This window comes from Pteropus medius, unplaced genomic scaffold (genome assembly GCF_902729225.1).
Source record: "Pteropus medius unplaced genomic scaffold, Ma_sr-lr_union100, whole genome shotgun sequence".
Taxonomy (NCBI): domain Eukaryota; kingdom Metazoa; phylum Chordata; class Mammalia; order Chiroptera; family Pteropodidae; genus Pteropus; species Pteropus medius.
In genome coordinates, this window is record NW_024344253.1 from 3,546,886 (window position 1) to 3,571,807 (window position 24,922).

Here is a 24,922-nt window from a genome sequence, read left to right on the forward strand (position 1 = left end):
TTCTACGGCAACAACAAAATGTTTGGTTAGTTCAGAAAGAGCAAATAAAAACTAAGTAAGTGCTTAGCTAAATTTATAGGTCCAGAACTATGAAAAGAGAAATCTAACTCAGAAAGATCCCTGAGTTTTCAGCTTGGACCATTTCAAGTATTACGTCCTGTGAGAGGCCTTCCTTGACTTCTCAGTCTAAGTTAGCTAAACAGTCACCATGCTGCCACCCCAACCAGTAACTCCGAAAGCCCTGCTTTGTTTTCTCTAGAGTACTTAACACCACCAAAAACTGTGCTTATGTGTTTGCTTTTCTCATGTCTGTTTTTAGCCACTGACATCTAAGGCCCAATAAAGGAGAGACAGCGTCCACACTATCCAGAACCCTATTGTCAACCCTGCATATAGTGCCTGGTTCAAGATAAATACACAACAAATACTCACTGAATGCATGGACGCAACCATGCCACTGCAATCATTTAGTTAAGGTGTATGGTACTGAAAAGGTTCACATCGTGAACAGAGTTTTAGGTCTCAAGAGACTTTCAGTTATCATTTGATTCCCACCAACACGTTTGAAACCAAGACGTCACTCAAGAGATTCATCCTTTCCAAACTAACCACGTAGGCACCAACTCGACACCTGGCGATATGTAGAATATAATTCCCACAATAGACTTGCTGATTTCAAGCTAGTTCCTTGGGGAAAGGATTACTTCTTTTCATGCATGGGCTGACCACTCAGTAAAGTAAGCATGAATGCTTAACCTTACGTTCCATGTAGACAATAGGAAGTGTTTTCACCACCAAATGTATCATTCAGATCAACCTAAAAACTTTGAGGGATGTAGATTAGTAAACATACCTAGACTCATTTAGGTATGTTTTACTTGAGAATAACAATTCTGTGACCAAAGGCAAGGAGGGAAAGGGAGGAGAGACAAGACAGGCTTTGTTTAGGTAGTGAGGATACAGGTAATAACCAAGAACTCTGTGCATGTTTGGATGAGAGACCAGAAATAAAACTGGCCATGATATGAGATTAATTCTGCATGCTGCTTGAGTCAGAATGTTGGATACAAGCTCCAAATGTATTAGTTGGTGGAAAGAACCAAGAGCTAATGACAGAGATAGGAATAAAAACTGCAGTAACATTGCTGTGAGAAACAAGGACTTTCAGCGGTAATTCCAACACCTTACCAAAATGACTTTAGAAAAATCTAGTTTCTTTTCCAAAAAAAATTCTGTAAAGTTTGAGTTTATACTTTGATACTGGAATAGCCATGCAATGAAAACTTTCCCCAGGCCACACCAGTTCTAGAGAGCCAGGGAGGATGTCAAGGGCATCGTAGCAACTGTAATTACCTTTGACTCTTGAGACCGCAGCCTTGAGGGCAGGGCAATCTCCTCCTAAAAGTCCAAGCCCTCTCCCATGCCTTTGATCCCAGGGGGCTTCCACACATTCCTAGTCCTTTGTTGGAATTCTCTGCCCTTCCTCTAGTAGCTTCCTCTATAGCAGCTGCAGATTCAGTCACGTTGGTCTCTTTCTGTTGTACTTCTCTCTTCTCTCCACTTACTCATGCTCATAGCTTACCAATCCAGCGCTATCTTTAGAGTTTCTTATTAGCAATAAGAATAGGGTAGCATATTCTATTGGTCTTTACAGCTCTTACTCAGGATCCAAGTTCAGGTTCCTTCAGGCTGAAGTCAAAGATACTTGGATCGTACACTCAAAAGTACCTCTCACCAATAATAATTAATCAATCTCCTAAACTGAAGTATATGTCTTTTCAACAGCCTCCTATATCAAGGTGAGTTTCCTGACTACTCATGGTGTTACTAGCAGTTTTTGGAGCCCCAGAGACAAAGGATCATTTCCTCAGCTGTCTCCCCACTTCTCTTGAAGCTTATGTGTAAATGCCCTGATATCACAGCATTCCCAAAGGGTACCAAAATTAGACTTCCTCCCATGCTGCACCCTATCACCCATCTCTTGTTAAGGTGAAACTCTAATGTTGTGTGAACTTGGTACCTTTAAAGGAAAGGGAGTTGAGAGATTTAAAAGTTCAGCTTAGCAGCCAAAGCTCTTCCTTGTTTATTGCAGAATCCTCTAAAAAATAAAGTAAAGAAATGCCAGAAGAGAAGAGGAAAGGGGAGGAGAAGAAGAAAGAAGATAAAAAAGAAAAGAGAAGAAAGAGAGAGAGAAGGGAAGGAAAGGAAGGAAAGGAAAGGAAGAAATGTAAAAGGGAAGGAAGGAAGATAGAAGGAGAAGAAGGGGGGAGGGAAAAGTCAGTGAAACAAAATTGGGCCAATTAAAAACAAAAATTAAAAAAAAAAACTGACCATGAGTCAGCTAACATTTAGGACTTTTCCGTAGGAGTCGAATATTTCTCCCAAATAGAGAGGTCAGTGGGCTGCCATGTAATATCCATTTATTCAGCTAGAACATTTTGCTCTTTGGTATAATGAAGCTTGTAAATAAAGCTAAGCTCTGAATTGGTTCCCAAGGGGAAGATCGTGCAATTTGCTTTGAGTGGAATGTCAAGACGTAAGGGGAAAAAGTGGTCATCAATAAACAAATGCACAGAACTGAATCATTACATTCTTTTTTGTGGACAAACCCTTCTTTATTTTAGCTCTATTTAAGAAGTCACCGCTTCTCTTTATAAATAATGTGGCATTTGGGGGCTACCATTTGTAATGGCCCGTAAAAGCCTCTTTGTACATTTCACTTATCGTGCACCCATTGCATACCATGTGTTTGCATTCCATTTGTCAGCATGTAAATTCATGCTTGGTAGATTTGTGGGAAAGGAGAGAAGACCCAGGAGTCACACGAAATTCAACATAGACTGAAAGTGTTTACACTGCTCCATTGGAACTGAGCTGACTACCTTCAATAGCTCCAGGAGACATAATCCTTATTCCATTAGGCCATGCTAAAATGCATTGTCTTGCTTTCTTATACAGAGATTTGGTAAATTCAAAGAAAGGAAAATGGGTCTGCCTCACACCCTAAAAGGATGTGATTTTTATTTCACTCATATCCATTTCCAAAAGAGATATGTAAATAAAGGTAAAGAATAAGAATATAGCTTGATAAAAATCAAATGTCAAATGGGCAAACCATGGACAAAATGAACCAGAGATAGTCATCTGGCTTGACCTTTCTTTCCCAACGGAATTACTATTTTTCCCCTATTCAGAGACTGCCTATAGAGGTCTAGTTACTATTGTTATACTATAATGGCTTAGGATTTCATCTTTAAGAATTCCAAGGTCCATAGCAAAGAGCAGACTGTTCTTTGGAATTTCTCTTAGAAGGGAATTTTCATTTAAATTGGGTTTAAATTTCTCTTCCAAAAACGTTTTTATATTACAAGATTAAAATTAGATATGTACAAAGGAATATTTTTGTTGCTGAGACTTTCAGAAAATGAGTGATGGACAACTGACATGGGTATAAAGTGGCAGCTATTTGGACTGTACTCTAGACCTTCAAATTTCACAGGAAATAGGGACTCTAATTAACCTCCAGCTCTAAGAGATTTCCTACGGATCTGTTTGTGGCAACTGTATTTCTTGGAACTAAGTGTTCCCTTAAATTCTCACCCCACCCACACCATTGCATGACTGCATAATGCAATTCTTTCGCTCTTTGCCCTGGGCACACATTAAGCAATCTAACTCCTACAGTTAGAATCTCATCGAAAAGAAGAGAGGCAAGACGGGGGAAGGGAAAGAAAAGTAGAGGATCCAATGATGAAATAACAAAGATTTTTCATACTATGCTAAAATAAAGTAAAAATTCTAAATAAAATGTTTGGGGTTTTTTGTTTTGTCTTGTTTTGTTTAGGTTCCTTTTTAAAGTCTATCTGAGAGATCCAATAATCACTGGCCCTACAAAGCATCCATTTCACCAAAGAAGAGACCTATTAAATATTTTCGATGTAAACTTTCAATTAGCCTCTTTCAAAACACATATTTCCGAAAATCTTTTGGCCAGAATTACCATTATCTGAAATCCAATCGGTCAGTAAGCAAAACTTCAGAGCCTTCAGGCTTAATAGTGAAATGGACGGAAAGGCAGACACACCAACAGCTGGCTCATTTCTTGCTTTGCCATTAAATCCATTTTAACATAACTGGCTTACACCCTTGATTTCAGAGTGATAGCTCTGCCTAAAAGCCAATCTAAATGAATAAGTTCATCATATATTTCCATAATGACAAGAATCAAAGCAAGCTTCCCAAAATTTCCATAGTCAGCCTAATGGAAAGATTGCTGGACAGAGAATGTAACATTTAATGAACTGGCTCCCTGTTCAAATCAGTGCGTTCATCTGTGCCTCAGTTTCCCTATGTTGGAAATGAACACATCTGATAACTTTCTAATGGCAAACGGTCCTCACCAAAATGCTCTGACTCAAAACAAATAGATTTAAAGCTTAACTAGAAAAAAATGAGTCTCTAGTCATTCTGAACCAGTCAATTATTGTATTGGGTTATATGTATAGAAAGAGGCCTTCAGCAAATGTGAAAGCACTGAAAGAAATAATAATATGCCTGCAAGATTTAACAGATCTTTCTAAGAACTTGACTATAAAATAAGACACTACTATTAATAATAATAGTTGCCATTTACTAAGCATCTGTTATGCTCCATGACCACCTTTACCTAAAGATTCATTTAACCTCGATCAAAAAAATTTGTGAAAACTGTTAACATCAGTTTACATCTGAAGCAACAGAATTTCTGAGCTATTAGGTGATTTTTTTCTAAGTTCATCCAACTAGTACTTGGAAAAGTTGGAATGTAAGACTGTGTTTCTGTGATTCCAAAACCACTTGCGTTTATTATCTTTCTAATAGCAGAGAATCAAAATTTTGATATATGTGAATTAGTTAAGGATCATCGATAAATATAGAGACACAAATATATGTATAATATTTGTGTTTAGTCTTTGAAACACCACATAGCTTACATAATAAACTAGTATTTATAAACCAATACATGAACATTTGGTAAGTATGCCATTTCATCATATGCTAAGAAATCTGCACCTGAGAAGATTATACATTTTGTCTATGATGATCTACAAAATCAGAGGCTATGGTTATACAATTTTCCCTTTGTTTCTCTACCCCCAACCCTGACTCACTCTCTCGGTTATTAACCCCTAAAAGTACAAATCTAAAGACTTAAACACTCATTTCAGCTGTCTTCTCTGCCAGGATGACTTAGCTGAACTCCATCCTTGCCTCTGCCCTGAGTCTGACCTTGGTGACCTAGCACTTTTCACACAGTATTTACCTGTCTTCTGTTTACTTCCTGTCTTCTTCACTAAAAAGAGTTCATTGTCTTGTTCATCTCTGTCTCTAGCACAGAGCATGATGTTGGTTACACAGTCAATAGATGTTTAATCAAAGTGTCATGTATGGATAGATGAATGAACAGATGATCAGAACTCAGAGTACTTGGGCTTCCATTTATAGTGACACCTCTTTACAATTCTATATCCAGTTCTCAAATTGCATTTCTATGCTGTTCTTTGAAACTTCTTAGGGAATACAGGTGTTTGAGATCTAAATATTAGAACTAGGAATCCCCATATCTAAATTTGGGGACCTAGTAGAACTATGGTCAATTACTTCTTTATGGGGAGGATAGCTCTTCAATGATCAGTTTCAACTTCTCTATTTGCATTTATGATCCCAATACAGATATAAGGGTATCTATTTTGCTATACCAACAAAAAAAACTTGGAATTAGTTACTCTTTAAACTAAAATCATCAACTTGAAGAGGAAAGGAAGAAATAATTTTTCAAAACAAAAAGCAAAGAAAGCTCAAACTTTTCAAGTTCAAAAAGCAGCTGAATATACACAGAAGCGAACTGGACAATTTAAACATCCAGTTTAGTATGTGCTCAAGATTGTGGATATCATTCAAAATGCTTTTGAGTTCAGAAACATTCTTTGGTCCAAATATTTTAAATATTATGTTGAATTGACTGGCTAAAAATGAAAGCATCAAGTGAAGGTATCAGAGTGGAACAGCATTTCTGAAAACACCCAAACCTGAAAACAATGCCGAGGAAAGGGCAGCTTCCTTACACTGCTAACAAAGGAAGGAAAGTGAGTAAGGCAAACAGTCCTCACCAAACGCTCTGACTCAAAACAAATACATTTAAAGCTCAACCTAGATGGTCCTTTTCATCTGCTCTGCAGTGCGCACTGTGTGTGGGCTATGAACACCACAGGGTTTACATGTGTGAGTGGTAAATTGTTAGAGGAGAATTCATAGGTGTTGAGGCACCTGTCATCCTTGATCTTGGTGGAATGAATAATAGTTATAGACTGTTTAGCCTCTGTTTTCCCTAGTTTGAAGCAATGCTAATACTTTTCATGATGCTGATTGTTTTCATGTCCATTTGTAAGTTGAGGCAGAGGAAACTAAAGTGTAAGATACCAAATATGTTAAATATTAATTTCTCATGCTATATGCACATGAGAAGGGACATAAACTACAAAACACTTTTATTTTGTTTGATGGGTGTCTGGAGGGATTATTTTGCTATGTGTGTTTGGTTTGTTAAGAGGTTATTTTTTATCTGTGGCTATTTCTGATAGGCTATTAGGTAACTGAGGCTGTGTTCAAAAAACAGCTGCTTCCTTTATCTCCAAAAAGTCCCAACAATTGATTTAGTTAAGTATTCCTTTGAGCTAAATTCAGCAGTTGTTGGAATTCTAGGAAACTCAGCCTGAAAAAAACTTGTATAATGTTCAAAGAGAAAGCAGCATGGTTAACCATACATGTGCACTTCTGTCTGCTAGTAGAATTTGGAGGGGGTGGGGGTACTGGTTTACTTCTGGTATACCTTACAGAAAAGTTATAGTCTAATCTTTAAAAAAAAAAAAAAGAAAATCCTAAGAAAAAATGGCTATAGACTATGTCTAGTCTTTAAAAATCTATTCCACAAATCACCAAAACAATAAAATTTGTTTGTCATGCATAATGTATTATTCTAGGTATGAAATGATATATGTAGTTAAACTTCGTACTATGATATCTCATTATAACTAGGAAAAAATAGAGATAGGATGATATAGTGGACCGAAATGGAGCTTTGGGACCAGAAAGTCCCAGACTTAAAGCCTTCTTTTACTGCTTACTGGATATATAACCCCTTGATAAGTTATTTAAGCTTTTTGAGTGTTGATTTCCAAGTCCATGAATTAGGTCTGACATATACTGGAACAGCAAATGGAAGATGATAATAATCATTATCCAACAATCATTTATTGAGTGTCCACTAGGTATCCAGACTGTTCTAAGCACTTAGAATATAGGCAAAACTCTTCACTATATGAAAGTTGCACTCTAGTGAAGAAGACAGACAACAAACAAACCAACAAAAGACTGCATTGTAGAGTGTCGTAGAAGATGATAAGGGCTGTGGCCAAAAACAGAGCAAAGTGAGGGGGATTGCTAGAATCAGAGAGAGAGGTTTGTGGTTTTCCAGAGTGTGGTCAAGGTAGGCCTCACTGAGAAAGTGACATCTTGGCAAAGACCTGAAAAAGGTGAGGAAAAAGCCATACAGATATCTGGGGGAAGTGAGTTCTAAGCAGAGTTAACAGCCTAAGATGCAAGGGCAGGAGAGAAGTCTAAGCTGGAGACATAAATAAATTCAGAGGCTTGGCATATAAATGCCATTAGGATGAGACTAAGTGAGATCCCTGGGGAGCGAGTAGACAAGAATAGAGAAAAAAAAGAGCACCAACAACTGAGCCCTACTCCAATTTTAAGAGGCTAAGGGAAATAGAAGGAACCAGCAGAAAAGCTAAGAAGGAGAGACCAGTGAGGTAGGAGTGAAATCAAGAGAGTGAGGAGTCCTGGAGGCCGGGTGAAAACAGAAGGGAGGAGAGATCAACTCTGCCCAGCGCCACGGAGAGTTGAAGTGGATGAGCGCTTGCACTGCAGACTGTCCTGACGCCTATTGCCTTTTCCCCATGTACACTCTACACCATAATAAAACTCAAATTTCCTAACAAAAAAAAAATGTGTGTATTGTCAATCTAACTATATAGACTATGCTAGAATGAAAATAAAGTAGTACCAGAAATCTCGTGTAATTTATGTGGTTGCTCTGTTCACATACCTGTTTGTTACTTGCATATGGTGATTAAATCCCATCCAGAGTACTATTGGAGAAGGAAAAGATATGAAAAAATTCACATTGCCCAGTGACGTGGGAGAGTAAGAGTCAAGGGTAATAAGAACAGAGATGGAATAGTTTGCACATAATAAATCTGAGGGTTAGGAAATTTTAAATGATTATTTCAGAGATATAGTATGAGAAGGAAACTCTCTGTCCTTAGGCTGACATTACTTTGGCCTCCAGAAGTCTGAGAAGTCATAAAAAAGAAAAGAAGAGAGAGAGAGAAAGAGAGAAAGAGAGAGAGAGAAAGAGTCATAAAGAGAGAGAGCACCCACTTTTTTAACAGCACGTGCTTTCAAAAAGACCCCAGAAATCTTTTCACATATACATCCTAGAAATATTTACTTTTGCCTTTAGTTTCCTTCAATTCTCTTCCTGCCACTATTTTATTTCTCTGTGGTTTTCAATCTAAAATCTCTAATCTAAGCTTTTATTTTGTACTCACTTTGTTACCTATAAAATTCTCATCCTCTCTATTCTAACTCTCTTTTTGAAATTTCTTTTGATTTCTCATTTATAAATCATTCCCATTTGCTATTACCCTTGGGTGTTTAAATATTTATATGACCACCTTAAGTACTTCTCCACTTACTCTGTCCTACCTCTTCATCTACTTCTTGACCTCTGGGTCCAGACCTTCTAAAAGTTAGGAAGAAATCTGGGGACCTTTCCTCTTACAGAATATTTGCAATTTTTCAGACTCTATCCACAAGCTCTCTCATTTCATATTCCTAACCTTCCTAAAAGATCTTCCTACCCAACCTGTCCCATGTGTTCAGAAGAGTTGACAGTTTTATTCTCCTGAAATATGAATTTGATCTCTCATCTACATTCCCCTAATCCACTTTGCCTGAACATCAAATCCTATGTATGGATGTATATTCCTATCAATCTTCCTACCTAATTCTCTCTTCCCCAGGCAGGACACTCTCCTTTCTGGTCCTCTAACATCTTTCACTCTTGGAAATGACTTCTGTACTTTTAAGTTCTGCTTTCTCCCTGTGGCAGCTTTCCTGCAACTCACATTAATCTCTATATCCTTCAATTCATTTTGCACTTTCTGCTTGTGGGACACACTACTGTTTCTCCTGACACTATACTTTCCTGGTCTCACATAATGCAATAGTTAGCACTTTGCTTTATCAGAATACAATGACTATTAATGGTATATACTATTCTTTTGTCCTCTAATTGTTTCGAGCATATGTCTTACCTCTCCAACCAGACAGCATATGCATATTTTAAAAAGGTCCTGACTCAGAAGCTCTTATATCTCTTAACTCCTAATATAAGGTCAGTTCATTGATTTTAACTTTTAACTCTTGCCATCCTCATTACATTGGTTGGCAAACAACAAAATATTTACTAAAATTAGCTTAACAAGATAATTGAAAGTAGGTAAGTTCTATTGTATATTTATTTTACAAAGACTGAATTTGGTCATGAATATATATTTAACATTTAATGAACACTAGTTCACTCTATTATGCTGCTTTGTGGACTATAGTTCTAGATATTTTGTGATCTTGCTTACTACCAGAGATATAATAAATTTTGTAAATCCATTTGAGACTTCTTTTGTGAACTCCAAACTCATATATCCAGTTGTATACTCAACATCTCATTCGATAACTAATTGACTTCTCCAAAACTGAGCTCTTGGTATACAAGCTTTCAAAAAAAAAAAAGCACTACTATTTTACCACAAGCTCTCCAAACTATTTCTCTATCTCAATTGGTGGCAACTTCCATTTGCTTGGTACTCAAGAGTCTTAGAGTTATCATGAATCCTCTCTTTCCCTCAAACTCCACATCCAATCTCAGGAAACTCTGTTGTTTCTACTTCAGATTTTTACCCACAGTTCCACTGATCCCCACTGCCCTCATTGCTATTGCCTCAGCTCAAGCTACCACATTTCTCAACTGGATTACTGCGATAGCTTCCGACCTACTCTCTCTGCTTCCATCCTTGTTAAACATGTTAAGTCATGTCACTTCTCTATTCAAAATATCTCAATGGCTTCTTACCCTACACAGACAGAGTAAAAGCCTGCAAGACCCTGCATGGGTGGGGACCTCTTACATTTGCAGTCACATCTCCTATTACCCTTCCCTTCAGTCCCTCCATCTAACCACCCTGGCCTTGTTCCTTAGACATGCCAGATACAGTCCACCTGGGGGCCTTTGCACAGGCTTTTTTTGATATGTTCTTCCCATTCATATCTTCATGGCTAGCTCCCACTCCTCCTTCAAGATGTTATTCAAATGCTCCTTTCTCATTGAGGCTACCTAATGGCCCAATTTTAAATTGCAACTTCCCACCCACTAGCAGTCTTTAGTCTCCTCTTCACTGCTCTATTTCCTTTCCATAGCATTTTTCACTATGGCTTTCTCATGAGAATGTGCCTCTCAGATATCCAACCACAGGAGCATAGCTGAGCAAGGGTCTCAGGGCTACTCCCAGCCAATGATTGAGTATGGCAGGAATGCTAAAGCAGGCTCATTCCAGGGAGACACGGGACCTCTCTGGTGCCTGACTTTGTGGCTCCAGGACTCTCTAATGGACTTGCCAGCTTTCCTTACACTGCACTACAGATTAGGCTGTCTCCATCTAACTCTGCCTCCCTCTCTCCTCCATTCAGCTCAGACCTGCACCATGCTCTGACCACTCGCTCTGACTTTCCCAGCTCTGGCCTTTTCTTCCTACCCCCTCATTTCCTCTCATACAGTCATTCTGCTAATAAAATCGACACATTTAACCCATCTTGGCATTTGTTTCTCATAGGACTCAGACTGACGTAATCATTTCCTCACCTTCCATATTTTGCTTGCTTATTACATTTATCTTCTACTGCCTACTAGAATATAAGTTCCAGCAGAGCAAAAATGTTGTTTATCCATGTATCCCAAACACCTACCACAGTGCTATCATAGACGTTCAACAAATATATGCAGGATAAATGGCAATACAGATTAGGCTGTCTCCATCTAACTTTAAATACTTAAAATATTAGAAGCAATTGGCATTGTCAACTAAATACATGAATAAATACATGATGATGCCAATCAGTTTTCATAACTCTACTCCCTCTTAAATTTCCTGATCCTCTTATTTTATCTAGTCCTCCCCTTCCCTAGAAAACCCTTGAGCTTACCCATAGCAGAAATAAGATTCGAGAGGTAAATTGTTTTTTAAAAAAAGGTCCAGACTAATAATTGGATGACGGCCCTCTGTTCTGGGCAACAAACATGCAATTCTAACTGAGATTATTATTTATCACCACTGTTCTCTTGCCTTAAATTCTAGCCAGAATCTGCAGATAAACAAAATCAAAAGTTTTGAATATTTGATTTCTTAAAACTTAAATATCCATCCAATAGTAATCAAATTTGGCTCACACCTAACCAATTCTCCTACTCTCTGGTCTCCCTAATTATCTTTGAAGACATATGATTAAGGACAGACTACTCTCAAATATGATTTCAGACTCTAAACTGGTGGATTTCACCTTAGGATTCTATGGTTGAGGAGCTACAAATGACAATATGGAGAAATCTTTTTTCATGAGGGCCACTAAGTTTACTCAGAGGAGAGTCCCAGAGTTCTGCCTGAGGGGTTCGCATGCAGCTATAAGAGTTCTGGAAGCTAGATGGAAGAAGAGGCCAGGGGTCCAACTCTTTCTCATAAAAACTGATTTAGCCTTCAACTTGTGCCTCATATTGCCCCGTTTCCTTGCGCAGACTTGAGGAATGGCTATTATAAAGACAGACAGTCCAGGTGCCAGTCCTGACCTTGTGACTTATTACATTTGTGGCAAATTACCTCTCTGAGACTCCGTTTCCTTATTTTTAAAATAGGGCTGATAGTACTTATCTTTCACCTCCTAAGATAAATTGGATGCAAAGCATTTGTCTATAGAAAGTACTCAACAAACATTAGCAATTACTCTTACTGATATCAACAATGCAAAGGAAATTAAACTATTTGTTTAATGTTAAAGTTGTTTTTTTAACCTCTTCAGCTGCATGTTGATATGAAGGTGCTTGATAGAATCAAGCACCTAATAATGACGTAGATGATAATTAGAGTTTACTCTATAAAAATTTAATTAAAGAAATGGTAGGGGAAAGAAAACAAAGTAAATTGTAAAGTTTCTCAGCCTCACTTGGAACTAAGAGTCTCATTGGGCTTGACTTCCTTTTTTCTAAAGGGCAAGGGAATATTCACGTAGTGTCAGACTAGATGAGTTACAGAATGTCTCAACACACTTTCAGGGGTTCACTCCTTTCTCTTGCATAACTGGTGAGGTCAAAATGGGCACCTTTCTGAAAGCCAGTGTCATATCTAAACAAGGTCCAATTAAGAACTGCATTCCATAGAAATCCAAGACAAGAAATAACAGACGGTGTTACCTGATGTCTGATCCACACTGAACGCTGCTGGTGGGCCAAGTTCTTTACAGTCACATTAACACCTTTGATTTCTCTGTGACCTAAAGATCCCAAAGTTTGAAACAAACTGCTGAAGTGGGAGCAGGAGGGAGAGGGAAGGACAGCCTGATGTGAATTTACCGCTATATTCAGTTCTAAAGTAACTACAGAATTTTTCTTTATTATCTAAAGCCAATCAGAGGAAGAAAGGCAAGCAAGTGACAGCCCAATCTAGATGAGGCTCTGTCTTTTTGGAGTCTGGGAAAGAGTGCAGGTAAACTGACTTTAGATAAACACACACAGACCCCCACCCCCCTGCCCCCAGCAGAGATGTTTGTATGCTGCCAGAAGAGGCTGATTAAACACTCAGTGCATGGGCTCACTGTGCCACTCCTGGAAAATAATGAATTGGGTAAGGAACAGTTAATAAGAAAATGTGCCTTGCTAACTGTGCACATTACAACAAAGAGCTGGCAGCTCCTGAAGGAAAAGGGCTTGTGCCGCTGCCGTTCAAACTTGTCAGTCAACCCGTGCCAGCAGCCTCAGCGTCTGCCTCCCCAGCACACCCTCATTACATGTGTCTGTCTGGCCTGATCTGTACATCTGCTCGGAGACGCTCCTGCCTAGCCAGGGATTTCTGCTCTCTTCCACCAGTGCTAAGAGAGGATTTTTCCCCGCTTCTCCTCTGTCACCTCCACTCCTCTCCCGAAGGAGGCTCTTGCTGTATGGTAGCTTTGGACTTACTTCACCATCTGCCTGTCTTTGACTTCTAGAATGGAAGAAGCTGAGCTGGTGAAGGAGAGACTCCAGGCCATCACAGTAAGTCTGTATACAGTTATAACTCATGGAGGTGGTTGCTTACAGAAACGGCAGACACGTTGCTAGCTGCCCCTGCCGCTGAGCCCCTGTAAGTGGAAAAATAGAACTGTCATCCTTCATGGACGCGTCTCTGCCACTCTCTTAACCCTTGTGACCCTCTGTAACTCCTGGGCTTCTGAACCTAAGTACAGAATAAATGTTTTTTATTTCTGCAAAAACTCTGCCTACGTTTTAAACAGCAATCAGAAGCTTTTAAGGCAGTTTGGTTAATCTTCTGGGTACCTTAGAAACACAGTTTGTTCTTAAATTTATATTTAGCAGACATTAGTTCAAAAAACAGAATCTCAACTTGGAACTCTTTAAACAATTAATACACCAAAAAAGTTAAAATCTTTTAAAATAGGGAAAGAAAAAGAAATAAAACAAGCAACTTGAAACTTTTTATTTCTGGTGTGTTAGTGTGTTTCAGAAAGCCTAACAGAATGAAAATGACTGTTCTTGCAGTTAAGCTAAGCACTAAACAAGAGAAAAGTGGGTAAAATCACGTATCAGATTAATTCTAAGATATCAGTTTCCAGCAAAGTCACAAACCGAATAAGATCTTGATACAGGAATGCAGTGCTTCCACTGCCTTGGAATTGGAAAATATTTCATTAATACCAGGAAGGAAAATAATGCATTTTTTATGTTTGTTCTGGGAAAGGGTCAAAGTGAGAAATGAATTCTTTTTCTTAAATGATCCAGCTTTTTAAATTTAATTTTATAAAATCCTCTACTTGGCAGTAACCTGGAAACCTATGGCACGATCATTTGTCATTAGCTACAACTTATGATATAATTTTTTTTAAGAAAAGAAACTTTGGAAATCAACATCCCAACTTCTCAGCATTTTCTGCTGCTGGAATTAGCTGTCATGAAAAAATAATAACTTTTTAAAAACTGCTGCTTAATCAGGATGGGTAAGAGGATCTTTGCTCTTCAAATTCCCATGGCATAAGCAATAATGCTAATCCTAATTTAGGATTTTTATTAAAAAACACAGTTTACCAGTTCCAGCCAGACAGGATTCAATAAGTTGAAATATTTTCTCAGCCAATGGTAAGGAACCAGAAGTCCATGGAAAAGGTTGGCACTTTTCCATAAGACAATGCTTTTGAAATGTCTAACTTCTAATTAGTACATTTTCCTTTCTTCAGAAAACTTTAGTTTGGATTGTTGTTTGTTTTGTTTTGTTCTTTTTCCTTGTTAAGCACAGCCACCGGTTCCGCTGTCCTGCTTGAAGGGACAGGAACTCAGCTCTGCTCTGTTGTTTTTGGCGTGGGCCTTTTGTATTACAGCTGTTGTCTAAAGGTTATTTTATTCGACTGTGTGAGTTGTGTGGGCATAAGCTTCACTTTTTCTGATGTCTCTATCTGCTAATTAACTAAATTCATAGTGCATCCAACGAAATACATAAGTAGTCCATTGTTCCACGCTTTCTTTTTTGAATTGACACACACCCTCACTTAAGCCCTTATTACCCTCAGTGCACCTTGTAACTCTTGCTGAAGCGGCACACATTCTAAAGGTATGACTGCATACAGTTTCAGGAAGGTTAGGAATTTTCAGTAAGGGTTCCAAGTGCAAATACAGATATTAGAACAAGAGTCAGTATGCCTTACAAGCAGACAAGAGATTACGTAAGTTCCTAAATATACTGGCATGTGCTTTTTCAATGATTAAAAAAAATACAATTCTCTGAACTATTCCATTAGCCTAAGCATATCCCATTAGAAAGAATTAAGCAAATCTCCAAAGTAAGATCACAAAGTAATTCTATCTTAGAAGTAATGTTTGTACAAAGGTTGTAGGAACGAAAATTGGGGAAAGTTTATAGGAACAAATTTCCACTAGCTAAGACCAGTCACCAGGCTAAGCCCAGTCACATTTGTCACCACCTAGAGGAAAAATGGAGCAGTGGTGTGTCCATGGAAACAACACATCCAGTCATCTCCCTCCTGGACTCCCGAGAACTGCCAGCTTTCTCCACCCTTGCCTTACCCAGAAAGCCACCTCAGCCATCTTCCTTCCTCCTTTGAAAATGAAAAAACACAGCACCCAGAGAGTATGCTCTGGACTAAAATGTGTGGACAATCTTCTCATTTTGACTGTTTTCTCTTATTGCCCTACACTGAAACAAATTTTATATTCATTCTTCAAGAGCAAAATCATAAGACAATTGTTCAGTGTTCCCAAACACAGCAACTCCCAGACTTCTCTTTATTAGGGAAAAAAAATTTACACTCTAAAATCTATCTGAGTTTTATATTAAAATTTATTCCTCTAATTCCTGGCTGTGAAATGAAATAATTTTCCCTGTTGAGTTTATTCCACCTGGTTTTGAGTGTCCAAAAAGTCATTATTTCCACAGCAAAGAATTGAAAAAACAAATGTATATGCCTGTAACTTGACAGACCAAGTGCCAGTCTTCTTGTTCCTCTTCTTTTTTTAAAAAAAAAAAAAAAAAAGGAATTAAACACAATAAGTAGATAGAATGTGGCACTTAGATTCTCAAACTGCAAACTAAATTACTGTGTTGGTGCCATTCATTTCTCATATCAGTAAATTGAATTTTAGATTAGTCAGAAGTCCTCTCAAAGAGAATGAAGACAAAATTATAAAAGTACACAGAAATGACTGTTTAGAAGATAGTATTTCAGTCTGGGTGTACTACATATGGATTCTAGTTTACATTACTCTCATGTTCCTCCTTCATTACCTTATCCATGTACCAACTCTACCCCTACTAAATTAGTGGTCAAAGAATTTCTTAACTAAAGAGTTCAGGTTTCAACTATAACTCAAAAACAGCATTACTTCAAACTGATTAAATATTACTTATATTAAAAAGTCTCTTGAGGCTCTTTTCAAGTTAGTATTTTAACAAATAGCTGATTTTTATGCAAATGAAGAGCTATTGAGGTAGACTAGTAATTTGAAATTCACTTTTTATATTCCTGGAACTGACAATACCAACGTCTGCAGCATTCTCAGGGAGAGTGGAATGAAGCGCTGACAGTTTCCTCTGCACAGTCCCTCTCTGGAAGTAAACATGGCCCACACTCAAGAACAAGGAAAAGGCCCAGGTGAATTCCCCTTGGAAATACAAAGATCCCCTAAGGATTAGTAGTATTCCATATGCTCTTGACATCCTCCTCCACAAGGAACACATTATCTTATCTCCATTCCTACTGTGAGGTTAGGAAATACTGTTACTAAATAACATGGGAGACTCAGACTGGAAAACCCCTAGATCTCAAGCTGGCTAGTACTAGTTTCCGGGGCGAGATCAGAAGAATTCTGAGAACTAGAATCGATTTTCAGAGAACAGAGCCAGCTGGGGTGAAAAGGGGTAAGAATAAGGCTGACATTTTTACTTTCATAAAGTTTACCTGTAACTGGTAGGAATGTGTGTTATCAACTCATTCTCTCATTTTTTTATTCAATTAATTGAGCATCTACTACATGCCGAGCCTTATGCATTTAAAGGAAAAGAAAGAGGAGAATCAGGAGCGTCAGGAGTAGGATGAGAGTGGGTTGCAATTTGCAGTAGAGTGCTCAGGATGGGCTCATAGAAGAGTGACATTTGAGCACAGATGTCAAAGAGGTGAGCTCTGTCCAAACTTAGTCAATCATAATAATCACAAGAGCAAACACCTGCTAGGACTGACTCCATTTGGAAAGGAGCCACAGAAAGTCCTGACATTGGAATTTGAGCAACAGAGCCAGATTTGTCGGCCAAAGCTGCTTGTGATGCAAAATAATGAGGAGCTCTCACATTTCCCCAGATCCACTCCCTATTTCTTTCCACTGACAAAGAATTTTCTCTAGACTTGTAAACAGGAATTTAGAAGGCAGAAAGTTTTTACAGAAAACAGAAATCCACCCAATGCAAAGACTAATATTAAAACAATAACATAAACACGCAGGTTCTAGTTATCTCTTTAGCATGTGTTGCCTGTCACTTCGTCTCCTTTTTGTCAATACCTGAGATCTTCTAACAGTTAATAAGACAGTTAATGATCAAAAGCAGGACCTGCTACAGAATTCGTGGGGCCCAAGACATAATGAAAATGTGGGGAGCCTTGTTCAAAAAGTATTTAAAATATCAAGATGGTAACAGCAGAGCATTAAATTGAGTGCTGGGCCCTTCTGAGCCTGGTGTCTTGTATGATTTCACAGGTCACATGCCCAAGATGTCAGCCCTACTTCTATTTCCCAGGCCAGCAATAAACATTTTTTTCCTCCTCATTTCACCTATACAAATAAGAGAGTGAAAACAAGAGCAAGCCAGTCTGGATCTTGACTAACTGTCTACGTTAACGTGTGTTTGGATCATTGTATTATTTAGAGCTCTGAAGACTTCTTAAAGGAACAGTGGCTGAAAGAATGCATAATGCACCATTGTTCTAGTGAACCTCATGGTTAAGACAAAGTTACAGGAAGAATTCCCAATTTGCCATGGCCATTCAAAGACATTCACACAAAGATGGTACATGGAGATGTAGGAATCTGCTAAATATGCCAGAATATTCAAACAATAAAGCCTCTGCACAATTTTCCACAGTGCTGTACTGAGATTACATGTTTCTTCCAGAGGGGGGAAAAAAAAAACTGTTCTTCAAACAAATGTGCTTTGCCACATATCTTTGCCAAACATAATAGCCCACCCACAAAGGAGACCGACCATGTGATGAGGTATAACAATTTCGATAGCTTATTAAGGAAACTGCATTTTGATAACAGTGGGAGGTTTTTCCAGTGTGCTACAGAATGATAATGCTACTTCACAAAGCCCTCTACTGATGACGATCCCCATGAACTTTCTGAACAAGAGCAGATGATCAAAAGGGAAAACTGCTTCTTTACAAAACTGTGATTGAAACAAATCAGAATCTAACTAGTGTCTAAACAAGTACAGCATAGTTCAGTGCTGAAACTTCCAATCACCAGTCTCAAACAGCAGCTTCTCTTAAAGTAAAATAAGAACATTTCATTTAAATGGCAGTGGAGTCATTTTGGGAAAATGCACTGCCTCAAGTCCCCTCATCAGGAGCCCTGGGCGGGGGAGGGGTGTCGAATTTCCTAAGACAGCATAGGAGCATTTGAGTTAAATCTGTCCTTAGAGTTTTTACGTAAAACTCTGGTCACTGAGTAGATTTAGTCAAGCCATTTAAGACATGGGACCAGGTTATCCTCTGAAGCTCTGAATGGAAATCGAAACTGGCTTCTGTCTTAACCACCAAGTTTTCAATATGCAACTGAGTCGGTGATTAATATAGGGTGATGAGACATATTAAAATGAGCTACAACAGCTATTCAAAATCAATCTATGTTAACAAATCTAGACTATAAAGAATATCTCTTAAGCAAAATAATTCTGAGATTAAAAATAATAATAACAGCACCTATTATTACATAACATTTAGGCTTTAAAAAATAAAAATAAAAACGTTTACATTATCTCATTTGTCCAAATAGTCCTATGGGTATTTTCAAAAGCAGATGTTCTCATTCCCATTTTATAGGTAGAAAAGCTAAGACCAAGAAAAGTTAAGGAATTAAATAGTAGGACTTGAATCCATTCTTCTGTTTGTCAGATTTCTGGCCACAACATCATAACAACTTCTAATCAACATCAAAACCACAAACCTCTTCCCCGTCCAGAACTTCCGCATATTTCTGTCCTTCACTCTTATGAATAGAGTTCAAAGTAGAGCAAAGAGAAGAACCTAGGGAAGATCTGCTTCGCTTAATCACCTTTTCTAACCCACACCAGTCCTTCACCCCCTATAGTCTCCTTCCCCATTCTTCAGTGAGCAAGGAGTAGAAGTAGAAAAGGAAAGAAAGCAACACCATTTTAGAGGCATTTGGGACGGGATCAAAGCATCCCATATTCTAAGCCTTGTTACCTTCTCCCCATCCCACCTCCATCACACAGTCTCTTCCCTCCAGCCAAGGTTTAAGGCACAGACATCTTTGCATCTCTCACAGCTCCCAACACTGAGCTCAACACTATCTGGGGCACAAAAAAATAAATAAATAAAAATAAAAAATAAAAACACATCAAGAATGAGTGAATGAACGAGTACCATCAAGCTGAAAATGAGGAGAAACTAATGATTACCTAGCATGCTAACATTTTTCTCTACTGAAGATGCGGCCAAGTTACCATCACCCCTTGATTATTCAGGGATTTGTTTTGTGTTTATTGTTTATCCTTGTTTGGTTTGGTTTTGTCACTATTCATTAAAACAAGTGAAAAAAGAGAGACGAAGGAATGAAAGTGTAAAATATGAACTGGGATCTATTTAGAGATCCATTCGAATTTATTGTAAAGTTAGGAAAGAAGACTAAAATTATTGAATAAGATGAGATGTAGGAAAGATATGCTTTTTAACTTACTCCTCAAGTAGGAATGACAGCCACATCCAATTCTCATGGCTAACTTAAAAATTAGGGTATTTCAAAGCAGAAATAAGCATAACACCAGGAGAAAGTTAGAGATTTCTTTGTCTACTTTCCCATCTTCACTATACTGTGCTGAAGAGACACTCACCCAACTTCTCCTTAAATACTTCCAATATCAGGTGGATCGGTATTGCCCAAAACACCCATTCCACTTGAAAACAGCTCTCTGTGTTATGAATTTTGACATAATGTGCTAGAATCCGGTTTCCTTTAACTTCTACCCAGTCATTGTGACTTTAGCCATTGAAGCCATACAGCTTCATTTTCTGAATTTTGACCATTTTTCAGATCACAGGCTCATTCTAGACACTCTCCAAAATATCAGTGTTACTCTTAAAATTTGGCGCTGAGAGTCAAACAAAACACTCTGACCATGAGAGAGTCCCTAGTGCTATAATATCTCCTGTTTTGGTAATTGTAATTCTACTGACAGATTTGGGAAGAAATAATCTATAGTATAAAAAGCACCATCTTTGGAGTTATAAAAAATTAGGTTCCACACCAATTCCAACACTAAACCAATTACATGACTCAGGAAAGTTAATAAACTCCTTTGCCTTCAGCTTTAGTGTCTCTAAAGACAAGAATTAACTTGAAAGCTTAGTAAACTAGTCAGATACACAATGAATATACAAAAATCAATAGCTTATTGAAAAACAATTAGTCAGAAAATGTAATGTGAAAATATCCCATTCCTTAACAGCTACAAAAATTTTTAAAAATTGTTAAACCTTAAAAATAATCCTTCTAAGGAAATGTGCAAGAATTATATGAAGACACTTTTGTACTTTTGTACCTACTAAGGAAATGTGCAGGATTTATACAATGAAACTTTACTAAGCAATATAATATATGTCTGGAAAGGCACATCACTCCCTGAAGTAAAGTTTGAATACAAAAACGTTGTCATATATTTCCAAATTTACTTTAATTTTTAATGCAGTCCCAATCAAAATCTGTAAGGAAGCATTCTTATTTGGGGCTGGTAGCAGCATGAAATTGTTAAAACAGGACAATTTGGCAATTGGTGTAAGAAAACTCAAAAACTGTTTTATCCTTTGACCTAGAATTTCATTAACAAGGAACTTATACTAAAGAAAAATAAGAGATGTACACGAAGATGGACTCTTAAGATGTTCATAACATACCAGAGTCATTTCTTATAGTACAAAAGTGGAAGCAAACTCAATGTCCAAAAATTGGAATTAGCTGAATAAATATGGTACATATATATACAAACATGTATATAATGGAATAATATTCAGCCATTAAAAATAATTTAGAATAATATTTAATGATATGGTATATAATTATTATGTTCATGATATTTTAAAAGAAATAATTCAGATTACTAACCACATAAAAAATAATTCCAATTTTATATGCACTATATCACACAGACATAAACCATATATAGTATAATACTATTGATCTCTGATTGTCTCTGAACAATGATAATTACTATTAAGAATAACTTTTAAAATTCCATCAGAGTGTATGTTTGCTTGGTTGATTGGTTGGTTTGTTGGGTGATTGGTTGGTTAGTTGGTCTTTTTGGTTTGGTGAAAGTTAGGAGGGTTAAGAAACTGGTTGAGTTTTTAGTTTTGTTCCTACTGGAATTCAACGAAATGATTTCAAAGTCTAACTGGAAAAAATAAACTCCTGCTACTAATCAAGACATTTTAGATAAGAGCAATCAAGGAAAACTTGCCCAATGAAATGCTAATGTACTTCATTGGTATATAACCCAAATTGTGTAGTATTAGTACCAAAATCAATAATTAAAGAAACTATATAGACCCTATGTACATTAAGAAATTTGTAAATGATGAAAGTCACTAAGTAATACACTAGTAAATGAAAAAAAAAAAGTGAATCGATAGGAAAGAATTTTTTGATAAAGTTCAGATTAGTTAAAAATTTGGGAAAACATTTGGTTCTCAGCATAAATTAATATATTTATAAAATAAATTAAGTTAGATTAAAAACTGGAAGAAAATATGGATGCATAATTACTATATCTCAGATAATAAAAGGTATTAAAAACAGTTTCTTCACCTACATAATGAGAATAAACACGGCCCTGACTTCATAGAAATTTGGTCAAGATTAAATAAATTGATAGATTTAAGTGCTTTAAGTAATTCCTAACATATAAAAAGGTCTTAATAAATGTTAGTTATTATTAACAACCATCATAATCTTCATCATCTGCAGATCTTGAAAAATTAAGCAAAAAAAATAGTTTTCTAAATGCTTTGTTTTTAATAATCAAGTGTCACCTCCTAGACATTCCTTGTCTAAATACGCTATTTAATAATTCCTTCCACAGTTTTTCCAAAGATTAACCAATAAGATCAACAGTCGTTAAATATGCACAATTCTCCTTTTTCCCTCTTCAGAAAATTTGCCACTTTTATGCTTTTCGAAACCTCTTCACCCCAAATTCCAAGATTGCTGGACAATATTTTTCTGTCATGTTTATAAATTTTTCTGTTCCCTGAAATGAAGCCCATCAGAGTCTGAGCAGCTCTATTTTCGCTTGGGCTTTGGTATCCCTGTGTGCATATTTGTTCTACCCTTTCCAAAATCAAGATTATTCTCCTTAATCAAAAATATGAAAGAAAATAGAAGTTCTAATTTATCTGTTATATTAATATTATACTATGTATAGACTGGCAGTAATCTAACTGTTCCCTTTATCTTTTTGCTGTCTATATAACTTAAATATATATTTATCAATGCACACATGCTTTTTGTGCCCTCAGTGTCTTTCACATGCTTCACATCTTTATATCACCCTGGATTTTTACCTTATTTACATTATTATAAATAGGTACCACCTGCTTATCTTCATTCTTGGTTTCATGAGCTCATTGGGGCACTCCTAGTGATATTAAACAATTTGTTTTGGTTTTGTTTATAGTAATTTGCTTTTCTTCTTATCTGAGATCATTTGTAATTGTGTATCTATGTTTCCATTTGTAAATTGCCCATGATTCATCATCTATCTTTCCTCTTGATAGGTTTGTCTTTTTTATGAGATCTTTTTAAGGAATTTTTCAAGATTTTTTTCAAGAATTTTTAAATCTGTTTTCATTGAAATCTAGTAAACCTCTACCTATGCCTGGAATTCTCTGCTAGGAATATTGTGTTAGTATATCCCTGTCTTCAAGGTTACCATTATTTGCACATCAGGAGGAAGCTTCACATTGTTGGAAGTATTTAAGTTCAAATAAGCAGTGTCTAGTATTGTTCTGTTGAGACCTTAAACAATAAAAATGTCAGAAAGCTAATCACAAAGTCATGAGATCATCTAGCAGAACGAATCCGAAACCATTTGACTGATTGAGTTAGCTCTATTCACCAAGTGCTATTATAAATAATATCTGATTGACCCCAAAACAAAATTCCATATGGGTTCCCTTCCTCCCATACTCTTAAATATAAATACCTCATGAAGGATCTCTCCTTAATTCTCTTTTTCTTTTCATAAAAATGTCTCCTGTCATGTTCTGACATAGTTTCCTGGCCTCAGCTATCCCTTCCAAAATTCCCCCATCTTCATTTCTAGCTCTGACCCCTCTTCTGATCTCTCTCCATTCGACATTTCAACTGCCTATCAGATAACTCCACTTGGTTGTCCCAGAATCTCCTCAAACTTGGTATGAATCCACCACCTTTCCTCTCAAAATCTTTCTTCCTTCTCCTGAATTTCCTATTTCTATTAGTGATTCTGCAATCCTATATGCCTTGGCATAAAAGCTCTGTGTGCTGATTTGATCTCTTCCTCTCTTGCACCCATATGTCATCAGTTGCCAAGTCCTGCCGATTAAACTCCTTCATATCTCTGACATCCACACCCTCTACTTCCTCTTGTTCAAGCTCTCACGGTCTTATATATGAGCCATAGCCTAACTATCCCCCTTAAGTTCTCCTCCTTCAATATCCACTACACAATGAGGTATATTTAACTTCCTAAAACATGGCTTTAATTCTATCACTCTTCCCTCTCTGACAACCTTACATTACTCTCTATCTCAATACAAAACAAATTTCAAACCTCTTGTCCTACCATTCAATATTGTCTACTGAGGATTTAGCCTAATCCTGTTATTCTTATATTTCCCATTCCTCCCTTTATGGCAACTTAAAGTCCAGACTTGCTGTTCCAAATAATGTCCTGATTTTCTACTTCAGGCCTCTGCTCACATTGAGCCCTTAATTTGAATGCCCATCCACCCAGCTTCAGCAACCACCCAGCATATTGTACTCACTTGTTACTTCAAAACCTCTCCTGACTACATCAGCTAGAAACAACCTCTCCCTGCCTCCCCTCACCTCTCAAAGTATCTTACTTGTGCCTTAGTAATGACATTTATCACTTCATTTCTTAGACTAGAGTTACTTATATCAATAATTTTCTTTCTTCATGAGAACGTAAGCTCCTTGGTGAAAATATCTACTTCTAAATAATTTTAAACATCGCACATCTCCTAATGTCACCTTGAACACAGCATTTATATATAAGTAGCTAAATATTGGATAAATTAATAATGAAATAACTCAGGATCAATCCTATCTTCTTGACAGATTCAGGCATTTTATATTAGCTTATTAATGGGTGTCAATTGCTAAAAAATTCTGCCAGACAACTGAAAATCTAAGCAATTGTCCATTGAACAAAAAGTCTTTGTTTGTTCAACATTGAAGAAATAAACAGAAATATGTTATAAATAGTGGTTAACATTAACAAATATCTGATGTGCCAGGTCACAACAAGTGTCTACAGAGATGCTCGAGATTCTGTGGAAATTTTAGGAAGCAGGTGGTATTTCACATTTATTTGTCTCATAATGAATTGAGAAGGAATTAGCTGGCTATGATAACTTTTGGCATTTTAACAATAGAACTAGATATACAATTTAAGGTTGACTTATAGTTTATTCTGTC

The 24,922-nt window shown here is 37.0% G+C and overlaps 1 protein-coding gene and 1 long non-coding RNA gene across 5 annotated transcripts in view; one reads left to right on the forward strand and one right to left on the reverse strand.

Annotated features, from left to right (window-relative positions):
• LOC120607828 (uncharacterized) overlaps nt 1-12,887 on the reverse strand; it is a 270,547-nt gene extending 257,660 nt beyond the window's left edge. For all 3 annotated transcript variants that reach the window (XR_005654245.1, XR_005654246.1, XR_005654244.1), the window contains exon 1: nt 12,623-12,887. This is a non-coding gene — a long non-coding RNA (uncharacterized LOC120607828). The remainder of the gene's footprint in view (nt 1-12,622) is intronic.
• A 160-nt stretch (nt 12,888-13,047) lies between these two features.
• The window catches only part of PALMD (palmdelphin), a 42,724-nt gene continuing 30,849 nt past the window's right edge, over nt 13,048-24,922 (forward strand). Inside the window, exon 1 of one of the 2 annotated variants that reach the window (XM_039869553.1) lies at nt 13,048-13,459. In XM_039869553.1, the coding sequence (XP_039725487.1) occupies nt 13,415-13,459 (45 nt within the window). In that variant the 5' untranslated portion in view covers nt 13,048-13,414. The remainder of the gene's footprint in view (nt 13,460-24,922) is intronic. The other variant, XM_039869554.1, reaches the window with a different exon arrangement.